This window comes from Salmo salar, chromosome ssa08 (assembly GCF_905237065.1).
Source record: "Salmo salar chromosome ssa08, Ssal_v3.1, whole genome shotgun sequence".
Taxonomy (NCBI): Eukaryota; Metazoa; Chordata; class Actinopteri; order Salmoniformes; family Salmonidae; genus Salmo; species Salmo salar.
In genome coordinates this window covers 487,472-504,636 of record NC_059449.1, presented here as the reverse complement: position 1 = coordinate 504,636, position 17,165 = coordinate 487,472, and the positions used below count along the sequence as shown (strand labels likewise).

The window sequence follows — 17,165 nt, the reverse complement described above, 5'->3', positions numbered from 1 at the left end:
CCTAGTGAATATATACATCCCGGGTGGTGTTCAGTAGGCACAAAACAGTGGAAGAAACTGTGAAACAGGAAGTTACTACCTGAACCTCTCCAATATTGACTTGCCTAGTTAAATAAAAATACAGTAAAAAAAATATATAAGGAACTCTTTTCATTTTCCGTTGCAGGGCTATGCCTTAATGAACATGACCCTTGCAGGAATCCCCTTAGTTGAGTCATCCCCTTAGCTGGCGAATCAGAAGTTCATGTACAGTGTTAGAAGAGGTCTTAAAAGAAACATTGTGCACTTGGCCTTGATAATCATCTTCAAGTTTTAAGCAAGGTGACTGCAGCGACAAAATGCAGTACTAGCAATCTCACCCTGCTAAATGAATAGCCTAGGGGGCTGGTTTCCCAGACAGAGATTCTCCATTCAGAATGCTTTTCAGTCCTGAACTAGGCTTAATCTGTCCAGTTTACAGGACACAGATTAAGCCTTGTCCTGGACTAAGAAGCATGTTCAATGGAGAATATCTAGACTTCTATGAAACCTGTGTATGGGAAACATACCTATAAGTCAAAATATGGTCAGCCTTAGGCTAGGGACCAACGTACTGTTGGGCCGAAATTGAAAAGAGTAAGCATGTGTGTGAGAAAACAAATACTATTTATTATGCTTAATTCAATGTGCAACCACACCTGAAGAGCTACTGCTACTTGATATCAGCCAATGAGGTCAGTGCAGCTGCAGCATCAACTTCCCTCTATGGCTTTGTCAATGTTGGCTGCCTGGGCAGAAAACAATTACAATTCAACACATTTTGTTGCCACGACAAGTGAAGAAACTTTTGCTAGTTTTTAATCCAAACAAACATCTACACAATTTTTTAAACATGTACTAAAAAACATTTCCAAATGCAGTACTTTTAGTTTTCCGAGTATTCCCATTTGCTGGCATTATCATAGCGAAGGAAGTGTTCTAATGAGGGTAAATACAGAAAACTTTCCATTCCACATCAGAGACATCCAGGATGTGGACTATTATTTACGGGTCTGTAATTTTGTGTTTCAAAACTACAGTGAATGTTCAAGTAGAAACAGGTTAGGGGTTGAGAAGGCCTTATGAATTAAAAGCATAATTCCAACACCTTTATTTTCAAAATAATTCTCAGTTTCGAAATTGACCTCAGGGGGCAAGCCGACATGTCATGAGGCATAAGGTACTACATCTCTGAGAAACTATGCCTGCTCCAAGATGTCACACATCACTTCTGTATAGATCGCTATAGATTTGGTGTGGGCAATCTGTGGGTGAAGGTTTTTGGTCTAGCCAGCAGTAACACACCTGATTCTATGAATCATCCAATGAATCATTGGCTTCCATGAAGGCTCATCATCTTCCATTAAAACTTAGATTAGTAGAATCAGGTGGAGCCTGCCCCCACATTGGCCCCTCGCAGGGTAAAATTGCCCACATTTTCTCCAAACCTTATGTTTATTTTCACGTAGTTGTGTCTCAATAGGGCACTAGGCTCTAAATAGGAGTTGAGTGCAAGTGTTGGGTCACTCTGAGGATGACATCAGCTTGACATCGAAACTTCAGTCATCTGTAACCTGCTCATCGTAACAATGGATTAAAGCTGTGAAAAATAAATTAACCTCTGTATTTTTTGTTGAGTACTTTCTCCAGATCCTTGTTCAACCCAAGTGTTCAATTGACTTTAAATGTCTGTTTTAAAACACAATTTGAGGATGTTATACAATTTTTTTGCATGCACAAATAATTTCAAAGTAACTTTAGATAAAGTTATGTGGTTATGATTGTTGCCCTTGTGAGGTAACTAAGGGATCTGGGAGTGATGTCTAATGTATTTACAGCCAGGAAAGCCATGATGCATACCCCACAAGACATGCCACCAGAGGTCTCTTCACAATCCCCAAGTCCAGAACAGGTGCACAGTACTACATAGAGACATGACTACATTGAACTCTATTCCACATCAGGTAACTGATGCAAGCAGTAGAATCAGATTTAGAAAAACAGGTAAAAATACCAGTGGTGTAAAGTACTTAAGTTAAAAGACTTTAAAGTACTACTTAAGTCATTTTTGGGGTTATCTGTACTTTACTATTTATATTTTTGACAACTTTTACTTCACTACATTTCTAAAGAAAATAATGACACCCTGACACCCAAAAGTACTCGTTACATTTTGAATGCTAAGCAGGAAAAGGGTCCAATTTACACATTATCAAGAGAACATCCCTGGTCATCTCTACTGCCTCTAATCTGGCGGACTCACTAAACACAAAAGCTTTCTTTGTAAATTATGTCTGAGTGTTGAAGTGTGCCCATTTCTTATTGTACATTTTTTCAAAAACAAGAAAATGGTGCCATCTGGTTTGCATAATATAAGGAATTTGAAGTGAATTTTACTTCTGATACTTAAGTATAATTAAAACCAAATACTTTTACTCAAGTAGAATTTTACTGGGTGACTTTCACTTGAGTCATTTTCTATTAAGATATCTTTACTTTAAATAAATAACAAAAATTCAAACCCGGACGACACTGGGCCAATTGTGTGCCGCCCTATGGGACTCCCAATCACGGCCGGTTGTGATACAGCCTGGATTCAAACCAGGGTGTCTGTTGTGACGCTTCTAGTACTGAGATGCAGTGCCTTAGACCGCTGTGCCACTCGGGAGCCCTAAGTATGACAATTGCATACTTTTTCCATCACTGAAAAATACACCTTACGGAACAGCGGGGACTTTGAGGAGACACACACAAAGGTACAGACACACGCATACGCACACATTGTAATATTGTTGTATGGTGGTATTATACATTTTCTATTGTAGATATGCATGTAGTTGTGTAATAATATTATATCATGTACTGTTTTATCTTTTTTTGTGTGTAATGTAAGTGTTTTAATGTGCTGGCAGCAGCAAATGGGGATCCCTAATAAATACAAATACAAAATGATAGAGCAATGATCAGCAGGCGACAAAAAGCTTGGCATTGTGTGACCCATCCAAAGCTTTTGTTATATTATTGGGATCCACCAAGTAAACAAATCTGTAGAAAAAGACAGTGCTAAATAAAGTATTCTACATAAAATATACTGTATATTTCAACGTTTTTCCCCCCATCATGACCACCAAGTAGTATCCAAGATGGCGTAGCAGTCAGACGTCTTTGTCCTCGTCTTGTCGTGTCCCATGTATATATCTTTGTATATATTTTTCTTCGGATATCTTTTTTATATTTTTCTAAACCTCAACTTCAAAATATTCTCCTGCAACCCGCCTCACCCAATGTGGTGTGGATATGTTTTTTGGGCCATTATTTCTTGGGCCATTATACCTATTTTTCCAATTGGACTTGGACCCCTCTGCTACTCGGAACCCTACTAATCCATCACGACTGGTCTATTGACGGCACCGCACGCGGAGGCTAAAACAGACTTTCCTCCATCACGACGTCCCTCTAAGGTCCTTCTGCTAGCTTGCTAGCCCTGGTCTCCAGCCAGCCCAACCACTCACTGGAGCCCTATGATCACTCGGCTACACATGCCTCTCCCTAATATCAATATGCCTTGTCCATTACTGTCCTGGTTAGTGATTATTGTCTTATTTCATTGTAGAGCCTCTTGCCCTGCTCAATATGCCTTAACCAACCATTTAGTTCTACCTCCCACATATGCGGTGACGTCACCTGGTTTAAACGTCTCTAGAGACAATATCTCTCTCATCATTACTCAATGCCTAGGTTTACCTCCAATGTACTCACATCCTACCATACCTTTGTCTGTAATTATGCCTTGAATCTATTCTATCGCGCCCAGAAACCTGCTCCTTTGACTCTCTGTTCCGAACATACTAGATGACCAGGTCTTATAGCCTTTAGACATACCCTTATCCTACTCCTCCTCTGTTCCTAGTGCCTAAATCCACTCCTACTCCCCAGGTGCTCTCATTTGTTGACTTCTGTAACCGTAAAAGCCTTGGTTTCATGCATGTTAACATTAGAAGCCTCCTCCCTAAGTTTGTTTTATTCACTGCTTTAGCACACTCTGCCAACCTGGATGTCCTAGCCATGTCTGAATCCTGGCTTAAGAAGGCCACCAAAAACCCTGAAATTTCCATCCCTAATTATAACATTTTCCGACAAGATAGAACTACCAAAGGGGGCAGTGTTGCAATCTACTGCAGAGATAGCCAGAGTTCTGTCTTACTATCCAGGTCAGTACCCAAACAATTTGAGCTTCTACTTTTAAAAATCCACCTTTCCAGAAAGTCTCTCACCATTGCCGCTTGCTATAGACCACCCTCTGCCCCCAGCTGTGCCCTGGACACCATATGTGAATTGATTGCCCCCCATCTATCTTCAGAGCTCGTGCTGCTAGGTGACCTAAACTGAGACATGCTTAACACCTCGGCCATCCTACAATCTAAGCTTGATGCCCTCAATCTCACACAAATGATCAATGAACCCACCAGGTACAACCCCAAATCTGTAAACATGGGCACCCTCATAGATATCAGCCTAACCAACCTGCCCTCCAAATACACCTCTGCTGTTTTCAACCAAGATCTCAGCGATCACTGCCTCATTGCCTGCATCCGTAATGGGTCTGCGGTCAAACGACCACCCCTCATCACTGTCAAACGCTCCCTAAAACACTTCAGCGAGCAGGCCTTTCTAATCGACCTGGCCCGGGTATCCTGGAAGGATATTGACCTCATCCCGCCATTGACCTCATCCCCTCATGCTCTGGTTATTCTTTAAAAGTGCCTTCCTCAACCATCTTAAATAAGCATGCCCCATTAAAACCCTTTTTCGAACCAAGAACAGATATAGCCCTTGGTACTCTCCAGACCTGACTGCCCTTGACCAGCACAAAAACATCCTGTGGCTGTCACGTCCTGACCAGTAATAGGGATTATTTATTGTAGTTTGGTCAGGACGTGGCAGAGGGTATTTGTTTTATGTGGTTAGGGGGTTATGGTTATTGTAGAGGGGTGTTTTATTGATGTGTTCCGAGGTTTTGGTGTATGTTCTGGTTTTTTGTATTCTAGGTTTCTAGTTTGTATATTTCTTTGTGGTCTGTGTGGCTCTCGATCAGGAACAGCTGTTCATTGTTGTTCCTGATTGAGAGTCATATTTAAAGAGCTTGTTTTCACCTGTTTGTTTGTGGGTAGTTGTTTTAGCACTGCTTTTAGTTAGCCTGCTAAACTGTTCCTGTCGTTCTTTGTTTATTGTTTTTTTTGTGTTGACTTTAATAAATAAGTATGAGTATTCACGTACCCGCTGCGCCTTGGTCTCATCTATACGACACCCGTGACAGAACTACCCACCAAACAAGGACCAAGCAGCGGGGGAAGGAGCAGCAGGTAAAAAATTATATGGACTATCAGGGGAATTGGACATGGGAGGAAATTCTGGACGGGGCTGGACCTACCCACCAAACAAGGACCACCATCCCTCTCCGGAGGAAATAGAGGCAGCCAAGGCGGAGAGGCGTCGGTACGAGGCTTTGTATGCGCTGAGGGAGAAGCACGAGAGGCACCCCCAATAATTATTTTTGGTTGGGCACACGGGTAGTTTGGCTGGGCCAAGGGTGAGCCCTAAGCCAGCTCCCCGTGCTTATAGTGAAGTTCGCATGGAGTAGAGGGCGCCGAGGTATGCAGAAGTGCGCACGATCTCGCCCATACGCACGCACAGTCCAGTGCGAGTGATCCCAGCCCCTCGCAAATGCCGTGCTAGAGTGGGCATCCAGCCTGGTAGGAGGATGCCTGCGCAGCGCATCTGGTCACCGGTGCGCCTCCTAGGTCCAGGCTACCCTACGCCCGCTCTACGCACGGCAACCATCAGGCCCCTGCACAGCCCAGTTCGCCCTGTACCAGCACTCCACTCGTACAGGACTACTAGTTCCATCCAGCCAGGACGGGTTGAGCAGGAGGTGCGATCGAGACTGCCTGTGCGTCTTCACGGCCCGGTATATCCACAGCCAGCATCACGCACCAGGCCTCCAGTGAGTCAGCCCAGTCCAACTCAGCCTGTTCCCGCTCCCCGCACTAGCCCTGAGGTGCGTGTCCCTAAACTGGCACTTCCAGTACCAGCACCACGCATCAGGCTTCCAGTTTGGCAGCCCAGTCCAACTCAGCCTGTTCCCGCTCCCCACACTAGCCCTGAGGTGCGTGTCCCCAAACTGGCACTTCCAGTACCAGCACCACGCATCAGGCTTCCAGTGCGTCAGCCCAGTCTAACTCGGCCGGTTCCTGCTCCCCACACTAGCCCTGAGGTGCGTGTCCCCAGGCTGGTACCTCCATCAGGCTTCCAGTGCGTCAGCCCAGTCCCGAGCTTCCGACGACAGCGCCCTGTCCAGAGTGTCCGGCAACAGTACCCCGTCCAGAGTGTCCGGCAACAGTGCCCCGTCCTGAGTGTTTGGCAACAGTGCCCCGTCCAGAGTGTCCGTAAACAGTACCCCGTCTAGAGTATCCGGTAAGAGTGTATAGCCCGGAACCGAGTGAGACGGCCTACAGTTCGGAACCAAGAGAGACGGCCCACTGTTCAGAGCCGAGTGAGATGGCCCACAGTTCGGAACGGAGTGAGAGAGTCTACAGTCCGGAACCGAGTAAGACGGCCTACAGTCCGGAACCAAGTGAGACAGCCTACAGTCCGGAGCCAAGTGAGAAGGCCAACAGCTCAGAACCGAGTGAGTCTGCCTGCAGCTCAGAACCGAGTGAGTCTGCCTGCAGTCCGGAACCGAGTGAGTCTGCCTACAGTCCGGAGCCGAGCGAGTCTGCCTGCAGTCCGGAGCCGAGCGAGTCTGCCTGCGGTCCGGAGCCGAGAGAGTCTGCCTGCGGTCCGGAGCCGAGCGAGTCTGCCTGCGGTCCGGAACCGAGCGAGTCTGCCTGCGGTCCGGAACCGAGTGAGTCTGCCTACGGTCCGGAACCGAATGAGTCTGCCTACGGTCCGGAACCGAATGAGTCTGCCTACGGTCTGGAACAGAGTGAGTCTGCCTACAGTCTGGAGCTTCCAGAGTCGGCCCACAGTCCGGAGCCCCCAGAGACGCTCTACAGCCCTGAAAATTCTGCAGGGCTGGACTGGTCAGGGGGTGGTTGTAGACTGGAACCTGAGCCACCTCCAGTATAGGTGGGTTGGGGAGGGGGGGTGTAGCACAGGAGCCGTCGTTGACGGCAGCCACCCTCCCTTCCCTCCCTTTAGTTAGGGGTTTATTTTATTTTTTTATTTTTTTGTTAAGGTGCATACGGGGTCTGCACCTTTGGGGGGGGGGGTTAGGAAAGCAGTTAGGAAAGCTAAGGCTAGCTTTCTCAAGCAGAAATTTGCATCCTGTAGCACAAACTCCAAAAAGTTCTGGGACACTGTAAAGTCCATGGAGAATAAGAGCACCTCCTCCCAGCTGCCCACTGCACTGAGGCTAGGAAACACTGTCATCACGATAAATCCACTATAATTGAGAATTTCAATAAGCATTGTTCTACGGCTGGCCATGCTTTCCACCTGGCTATCCCTACCCCGGTCAACAGCCCTGCACCCCCCACAGCAACTCGCCCAAGCCTCCCCCATTTCTCCTTCACCCAAATCCAGATAGCTGATGTTCTGAAAGAGCTGCAAAATCTGGACCCCTACAAATCAGCCGGGCTAGACAATCTGGACCCTCTCTTTCTAAAATTATCTGACGAAATTGTTGCAACCCCTATTACTAGCCTGTTCAACCTCTCTTTCGTATCGTCTGAGATTTCCAAAGATTGGAAAGCTGCCGCAGTCATCCCGCTCATCAAAGGGGGAGACACTCTAGACCCAAACTGCTACAGACCTATATCTATCCTAACCTGCCTTTCTAAGGTCTTCCAAAGCCAAGTTAACAGATTAAACGACCATTTCGAATCCCACCGTACCTTCTCCGCTATGCAATCTGGTTTCAGAGCTGGTCATGGGTGCACCTCAGCCACGCTCAAGGTCCTAAACGATATCATAACCGCCATCGATAAGAGACATTACTGTGCAGCCGTATTCGTTGACCTGGCCAAGGCTTTCGACTCTGTCAATCACCACATTCTTATCGGCAGACTCAACAGCCTTGGTTTCTCAAATGATTGCCTCGCCTGGTTCACCAACTACTTCTCTGATAGAGTTCAGTGTGTCAAATCAGAGGACCTGTTGTCCGGACCTCTGGCAGTCTCTATGGGGGTGCCACAGGGTTCAATTCTCGGGTCGACTCTCTTCTCTGTATACATCAATGATGTCGCTCTTGCTGCGGGTGATTCTCTGATCCACCTCTACGCAGACAATGCCATTCTGTATACCTCTGGCCCTTCCTTGGACACTGTGCTAATTAACCTCCAGACGAGCTTCAATGTCATACAACTCTCCTTCCATGGCCTCCAACTGCTCTTAAATGCAAGTAAAACTAAATGCATACTCTTCAACCGATCGCTGCCCACACCTGCCCACCCTTCCAACATCACTACTCTGGACAGTTCTGACTTAGAATATGTGGACAACTACAAATACCTAGGTGTCTGGTTAGACTGTAAACTCACCTTCCAGACTCAGATTAAGCATCTCCAATCCAAAATTAAATCTAGAATCGGCTTCCTATTTCGCAACAAAGCATCCTTCACTCATGCTGCCAAACATACCCTCGTACAACTGACCATCCTACCGATCCTCGACTTCGGCGATGTCATTTACAAAATAGCCTCCAACACTCTACTCAACAAATTGGATGCAGTCTATCACAGTGCCATCCGTTTTGTCACCAAACCCCCTATACTACCCACCACTGTCACGCCCTGACCTGAGAGAGCCTTTTTTATGTCTCCTTTTAGGTTTGGTCAGGGTGTGATTTGGGTGGGCATTCTTTGTCCGTTTTTCTATGCTTTGTATTTCTTTGTTTTGGCAGTCCTCGTCCAGAGTGTCGCGCAGTCCTCGTCCAGAGTGTCCGGCGACAGTGCCTCGTCCAGAGTGTCCGGCGACAGTGCCTCGTCCAGAGTGTCCGGCGACAGTGCCTCGTCCAGAGTGTCCGGCGACAGAGCCCCGTCCAGAGCTTCCGGCGACAGAGCCCCGTCCAGAGCTTCCGGCGACAGAGCCCCGTCCAGAGCTTCCGGCGACAGAGCCCCGTAGAGAGACGGCCCACAGTCCGGAACCGAGAGAGACGGCCCACAGTCCGGAGCTCCCAGAGACGGCCCACAGTCCAGAGCTCCCAGAGTCGGCCCACAGTCCGGAGCTCCCAGAGTCGGCCCACAGTCCGGAGCTCCCAGAGTCGCCCTACAGTCCGGAGCTCCCAGAGTCGCCCGCTGTCCTCCGGCGCAGCCAGAGTCGCCCGCCTGTCCTCCGGCGCAGCCAGAGCCGCCCTCCAGTCCGGGGCCCGCGGCGAGGGACCCCGCTCTAGAGGCGCCACCTAAGTGGGGTGAGCCAGTGGTGGAGCGGGGTCTGCGTCCCGCTCCAGAGCTGCCACCGTGGAAAAATGCCCACCCAGATCCTCCCCTATAGGTTCAGGTTTTGCGGCCGGAGTCCGCACCTTTGGGGGGGTACTGTCACGCCCTGAACTGAGAGAGCCTTTTTTATGTCTCCTTTTAGGTTTGGTCGGGGTGTGATTTGGAAGGGCATTCTATGTCCGTTTTTCTATGCTTTGTATTTCTTTGTTTTGGCCTGGTATGGCTCTCAATCAGGGACAGCTGTACATCGTTGTCGCTGATTGGGAGTCATACTTAGGCAGCCTGTTTTCCTTTGGGGTTTGTGGGTAGTTAATTTCAGTTTAGTGTTTTGCACCTGACAGAACTGTTTGGCTGTCGGTTTCTTGGTTTTTTTGTTTAAAGTGTTCTATCTTTAATAAATTCATGATGAGCACTAACCACGCTGCGCATTGGTCTACTCTCTTCAACGACGGCCGTTACAACCACTGCGACCTGTACGCTCTCGTTGGCTGGCCCTCGCTTCATACTCGTTGCCAAACCCACTGGCTCCAGGTCATCTACAAGTCTCTGCTATGTAAAGCCCCGCCTTATCTCAGCTCACTGGTCACCATAGCAGCACCCACCCGCAGCACGCGCTCCAGCAGGTATATCTCACTGGTCACCCCCAAAGCCAATTCTTCCTTTGGCCACCTTTCCTTCCAGTTCTCTGCTGCCAATGACTGGAACAAACTGCAAAAATCACTGAAGCTGGAGACTCATATCTCCCTCACTAGCTTTAAGCACCAGCTGTCAGAGCAGCTCAACGATCACTGCACCTGTACATAGCCCATCTTTAAATTGCCCATCCAACTACCTCATCCCCATACTGTATATATTTATCTTGCTCCTTTGCACCCCAGTATCTCAACTTGCACATTCATCTTCTGCACATCCTACCATTCCATTGTTTAATTGCTATATTGTAATTACTTTGCCACCATTGCCTATTTATTGCCTTACCTCCCTTATCCTACCTCATTTGCACACACTGTATATAGGCTTTTTCTACTGTATGTTTGTTTATTCCATGTGTAACTCTGTGTTGTTGTATGTGTCGAACTGCTTTGCTTTATCTTGGCCAGGTCGCAGTTGTAAATGAGAACTTGTTCTCAACTAGCCTACCTGGTTAAAAAGGTGAAATTAAAAATAATTAAACATGTTTCTGGACGGTACCCAGTCTTAAGTTGCAACCCTAGAGAGGAATTCCTCTCGACGCATCAGTGGGGCCACATTCCACCTGTTGGGAAAATCTGTCAGAGTTATTCCTGTCACCCTTTTGGAAATACAGCCAGAGTCATTCCTGTTACCACTTAGGATATACTGCCAGAATAATTTCTGTGACGTCTATCGTTTCCCCCAATTCTCTCTTCCAGGCCCCTCCTCTTCGTTCCATCAGGGAGAGTGCTTCAGTGTTTAGCATGGTTCCTTTCCTGAACAGACCCTCTACTTTCCTTCCTGCATGGGACACTTCTCGTAGCCCCTCTGTTAGAAGCCTGCAAATGGAAACAAAGGGCTTTCATTCAATTAAACTAGTAACCAGACTTCCAGTTGAAAAGTTGAAAAACAACAGGCTTTCCACACAGAGAGAAAAAGCATCTTTCAATCCACTAACAATAGTTTTCTTTTGGTTTAAATCTGAAAACATTGTTTCTTTGAGTACAGGAATGCACATTTTGTTTTGGATGTTGTTTTTTGACTTGACCTGGAAACCGGTTAGAAAGTTTAATCGAATAGACCCCACAGTCACAGCTTCTATGGGCTTTCCTGCTGAGGTGGGATGCACCTTTCCTTCCTCAAATCAATGGTTGTGTGTTGGTTTTAACCTTCAGAAAACCAGGGACAACATTCTTCCACCGTCTCTATCAAATTGGGCCAGATAAATAGAGTTGGGAACGAAGGGTTGGGAACGAACCCACTGGACACACACTGGTTGAATCAATGTTGTTTCCAAGTAATTTTAATGAATTACGTTGAACCAATGTGGAATAGACGTTGAATTTACATCTGTACCTATCGGGTATGCACATGGAGCAGCTGCATCAACTACGCTCCTCGTTACTCAGTGACTACCACAATGACATGTCAACGGATGCACACACATAATAGCAAAAAACTTTTGCTGCCGGATGCTGCAATCGACAAATCAGATTACATGCAAGAGCTTTGACATTCAAAGAAACACAACGTCCTCTTGGGTGGTATTTAGTTGTTCAGTAGCTTACCAATTCCGGACATTGTTCAGGACTGAAGACATCTCAACCCTACAGCAATTTATAAATCAGCCAAATACTATACGACAAAACAACTGGCATCAAATATACATTTAAAGTTTTGTCTGGTTAAAGTGAAAATGTAAAAACAATAATTGATGTGATTTTCGATCTTCTACAAATGGCAAGCCCACCCCACATGGCTTGGACAACTTAAGCCCTTTGGTTTTCAGGCCTTCAAATGTCGAGTGCATGGACATCTAACCACATCACCGGTAGGACAATTGATATTTAATCTGCATCAAATTATTATTGGCCTATTAGATTTACTTGATGTTTGACACGACTATTGTTCACAGTTGCACCTAACAGAAACTGACAAAAACAAAAACTCTGGCAGGTGAGATAACCCTTGTTGAAGGGATACTTCAGGATTTTGGCAATGATTAAAAATGATCTTCTTCTCAAGAGTCTTGTGGATACCATTTTTATATCTCTGTGTCCAGTATGAAGGTAGTTAGAGGCTGTTTTGCGAGCCAATGCTAACTAGCGTTAGTGCAATGACTGGAAGTCTGGAGGTATCTACTAGAATGCTGTGTGTGTTCAGAATGGAAAAGGGGAGGAACAAGCAGACCTCAGATTTAAACATGTATCCCAAGTAAACAGAAACAACCTAGACTTCTAACTAGTCTAAGTAACCATGGCCATCCCACATATCTATGGGAGAGGTTTATGCAGAAGAAAGTACTGACTGTGATACGGATTGTGGGCTGAAGTACAGCCCACCCACACAACACTATCAGAAAATGTCCAACAGAGCCACATACAGAATAGAATGACCTAACATTGGAATTAGAAATATGTGGAACATTCTGTAATCTTCCAGTGATTATAAGCCCCACCTTAGTTTCTCCAGCCATGGGAGTATCAGACCAGCTTACTCCAACCAAACAAACTTAATAGGTTAGACCAACTTGTGACTCTGAACTTTTCTATCCAAAGCCAACCATTGTTTTCAATTTCAAAAGCTCTATTTCCTCACCTTTAAGTCAAGTCAATGTGCATGTGATTATTGACTGTTGTGAATATGAATTCAACTTCCAGCACTCAGTAAGACATGAACCTGATACAGTATGACTGTGTTTTGTCAGATGAAAGGTGGGTCAGCAGACAGTCTTTCCCATCCGTAGTATGTTCAGCACTGCGCTGGCCAAGCAAGACTATTAGCAGTAGCAACTTGCATGAGCATTAATATAGAGACCTCATTAGATTAGAGACTGTATTTGTCTGTGGTTATTTATTAGCTATCAGGGAAACATTCCAAAGCTTAACAATGCTTGCTGCTTCGATGGTAAGGTCAGGGAGGGCATGCTATCCCCGTCCATGGACAAATAAGCACAGAATATCCCACTTTTTCTCAATCAATATTTGACTGTTTTGCAACTTTCCCATCCCTTTGAAATTGTTGATGTGGCCAATAGAGTGAGTAAGAGAGAGAGAGATGTTTACATGGTCCTGAACTTTGTCTCTTCCCAAATCCTGATTTGAGTTAGGTGCAATTGTGACAAAGCAATGGTGTTTCTCAATAGGTATTTGGTTTCTTGCTTACTTTCTTGCTTACAGTACATAAAAAACACACACAAATAGCCTACTCTCCCTTAAAAGCAGATTTTGTTCAGACTTTCAAAGCATTTCTGAGTGAGCGGTTAGACACAATCGTGGATGAACTTGTACAATTACATTTAGGTCATTTAGCAGAATGACTTACAAATTGGTGCATTCACCTTATGATATCCAATAGAACAACCGCTTTAGAATAGTACATCTATATCTTTTTTTTGGGGGGGGGGGGTTCAGGTGTCTCCGGAAGGTGGTGATTGACTCCACTGTCCTGGCGTCGTGAGGGAGCTTGTTCCACCATTGGGGTGCCAGAGCAGCGAACAGTTTTGACTGGGCTGAGCGGGAACTGTGCTTCCGCAGAGGTAGGGAGGCGAGCAGGCCAGAGGTGGATGAACGCAGTGCCCTTCGTTGGGTGTAGGGCCTGATCAGAGCCTGAAGGTACGGAGGTGCCGTTCCCCTCACAGCTCCGTAGGCAAGCACCATGGTCTTGTAGCAGATGCGAGCTTCAACTGGAAGCCAGTGGAGTGTGCGGAGGAGTGGGGTGACGGGACATGTACCACTGTGCATCTCTACTGCTCTGATTGTTTAACTGAAATACAAACATATTCCACTAATTTCAAGAGAAACTCCAAAGTCCCATCACACATATTTCCCATACTAGCTGAATAATGGTGAGGAAAGCGGGAATTAAGCAAACCACAGAGAGGGCTATAAATTAAAATGTATTTGTACTCTTCTAATGGCCTCAGGGTTCTCCATTGCCCCTCCTGGGCGCCATGAGTCTTACACATTCCATTTGATCACATCCCAATGGGCACAGATGTCAATTCGACCCTTATTCTACAATTACGTGGAAACAATGTTGATTCAACCAGTGTGTGCCCAGTCAGAAAGGCCTACTGTTATCCATTAAAGCTGAGCCGCACTATCCTATTGTGCAGAGTGGATCACCACAGTGTTCAGATGACTTGAAACGTACCTTTAGCTACTCAATAAACCAAAACAAACAAATGACAACAACCTGCCTGGATGATATTCTGATGATAATGAATCTTACAGGCTACCAGTGATTAAGTACAGTCTTACCGATGCACTTGATCTCGAACCCTCCGGGCGGTTTGAGTGCTCGCCTCGTCCATCCCTCTCTGAGCACCTCGAGGTGGTGTTCCTTCCCTTGGATCAGCAGGACATCCTCGTCAATCCAGCCTAGGAAGAAAGTCTCCGATATCGCATCGGTCACTTTCTTATTCCAGAAGTGCTGCATGTTGACGGCTTTGAAGTCGGCAAATATCTCGTAGCCAGTGTGATGTTGCTGGAGCTTGTCGGTTACCGCGGGCGACTCCTCGGCGCCAACCCGAGACAGCACTATGCCCAGGGAGTGAGGCGCGATCTGCAGAAACTTATCCATGTCTCAAATTGCTTCGTTCTCCGCTACACCATGAATGATAACAACGTCCAATTTCTCAGAGCAGTATGTTTTATTCCGTACTTTGATATATTTCCAAAACGAGCACATCTTTTTGATGTTTTAATCTTGATTTTGGTCTATTGAAAACTGTAGGCTACCACACAAACCTGACAGCACACATTTGATCTGCATCACGCAAAATGAAAATGTAGGCTATAGCCTATTCTTAAAATACATGTTATCACTATCTGTGTCCAAAAACGAATCCCAACATGTCGAACGTTTTTATCAGGCGACAGTAGCATACCAATTTAACAGACAAATTAACTCTCAAACCCAAGCTTTCCCATATGGCCTTTCAAAGAAAATAGGTAAACCAATTATTCCATGATCCACTTCCCAAGACGGTGAGACCCCCTCGTGTGTGTACATCGATCGATCAGTGCACAGGGATTATAGCTGCAAGTGCAGGCGATGACTTCATCGTTCTGCCGTTCATGACTTCATCGTTCTGCCGTTCATGACTTCATTTGGTGCGCAAAGGCAGTCTCCCATTCAACGAGGGCGCACCGCGTCTCCGCATTCATCCAAAAAGGAATAAATAATCCAAACTCGGTTACATTCTCTTCTGTTCTGTGTAAAACGTCTGACACATAGCCTAGTGTATACCATTCTCAGTCAACCCCTCGGTTCTTTGAGAAGATAGAAGCCAATTCGAAGAGGAACAGGACCACCAAATATTCGCCCGTAACTCCACCTACAGCCAACCCTCTGAACATGATGAGCTCCATACCGGGGCATTGCAACAGGTGAAAATACAAATATTTTAGTCAAATGACAGGCGATGGAAGTATAGACTACCTGTGTAGGCAGACTGGTCTCATAGACTAGACGTAACATAGTACATGTAAATCCGGGACACTCAAATTACGATGATATGTTGTTACCTTTGGTATGGTTACATAAAATACCAAATATTTTTTATAACTAACCCAAGATAGACCAGAGCCTGTCGTTTCCAATGGGAGTAAATTAATCACAGTGGGCAGAACAAGCAAGGAGGTGGGTAGAGCCAAGCACGAGCTAATGAGATCCTATTAATGCATTCTAGCCTTTATTTGCGTATTTCAAAAATGTGCATGTGCAATAACTCAATTCGCATTGCACTAAACAATGCCTTTTTTAGATACTTTGGCAAAGGGTAAAGTATATAAAACCAAAACGCGGTCCACTCTGTTTGATACAGATTCTAGTCTTGGAAACATTCAATTGTTTGGACATCAAATGTTTCATCTATAAAAGAAAAATGGCAGAATGTCAGCCAAAATCCATTTTGCTCTATCTTCTCCCACTGCTGGCCACTGGGTTTCCTCTCATCACCATATTTGGTAGTGGGTGGAAATGCCAACCGGATGCTTCACATTTATACCTCTGGTGAAATATCCGTTGCTCTGATGCTCTGATGAGGTCAGAACTGACAAAATGTGCTAGCCTGTATGGCCGAAAATAAAAATGAGAAATGAGGGGACATCTTTTTGTCATTTCTTGAACTTGGGATTTAATTTCTTGAACTTGGGATTTCATTTTAAGTTATTGTCATATATGGCAGAGCACCCAGCTATCAAAGCGAGAGAGCGCACATGTTACTCACTCCCTAACCTTAGCCCTTTTAGCTAACCCTAACCTTAACCCTTAACCCTAACCTTAACCTTAACCCCTAGAGCTAATGTTAGCCAGCTAGTTAACGTTAGCGACCTAGCCACCTATCTAACGTTAGCCACAACAAATTGGAATTCGTAACATATCATACGTTTTGTGAATTCATAATATATCATACGTTTTGCAAATTTGTAACATATTGTATGTTTTGCCAATTCGTAACATATTGTACGAATTGCAATTCGTAACATATTGTACTAACTGCAATTCGTAACATATCATACGATATGTAATTTGTAACATATCATATGAAACGGATGATGGACATCCACAATACAAAGTGGAGTGTCTCGGATTTACATACAGAATAATATGAAATGCTCTGATTCCACATTGGTGTAAGCTATGTAGACTAGTGATGATGTTTACTTAGTAGGCTAGTGATGATGTTTACTTAGTAGGCTAGGGATGATGTTTACTTAGTAGGCTAGGCTACAGTAGGCTGTGTGATGATGTTTACTTAGTAGACTAGGCTACGGTAGGCTAGTGATGATGTTTACTTAGTAGGTTAGGCTACTGTAGCCTAGTGATGATGTTTACTTAGTAGGCTAGGCATGATGTTTACTTAGTAGGCTAGGCTACAGTAGGCTGTGTGATGATGTTTACTTAGTAGACTAGGCTACTGTAGGCTAGTGATGATGTTTACTTAGTAGGCTAGGCTATATTTAAGTCATTTAGCAGACGCTCTTATCCAGAGCAACTTAGTAGTGAATACATACATTTCATTTTCATTTC

The 17,165-nt window shown here is 45.4% G+C and overlaps 1 protein-coding gene across 1 annotated transcript in view; it reads right to left on the bottom strand.

The window, feature by feature from the left end:
* LOC106610000 (storkhead-box protein 2) overlaps positions 1 to 15,509 on the bottom strand; it is a 122,017-nt gene extending 106,508 nt beyond the window's left edge. Inside the window, exon 1 of the mRNA XM_014209086.2 lies at positions 14,390 to 15,509. Within this exon, the coding sequence (XP_014064561.1) occupies positions 14,390 to 14,711 (322 nt within the window). The 5' untranslated portion in view covers positions 14,712 to 15,509. The remainder of the gene's footprint in view (positions 1 to 14,389) is intronic.
* Positions 15,510 to 17,165: the final 1,656 nt, after the last annotated feature.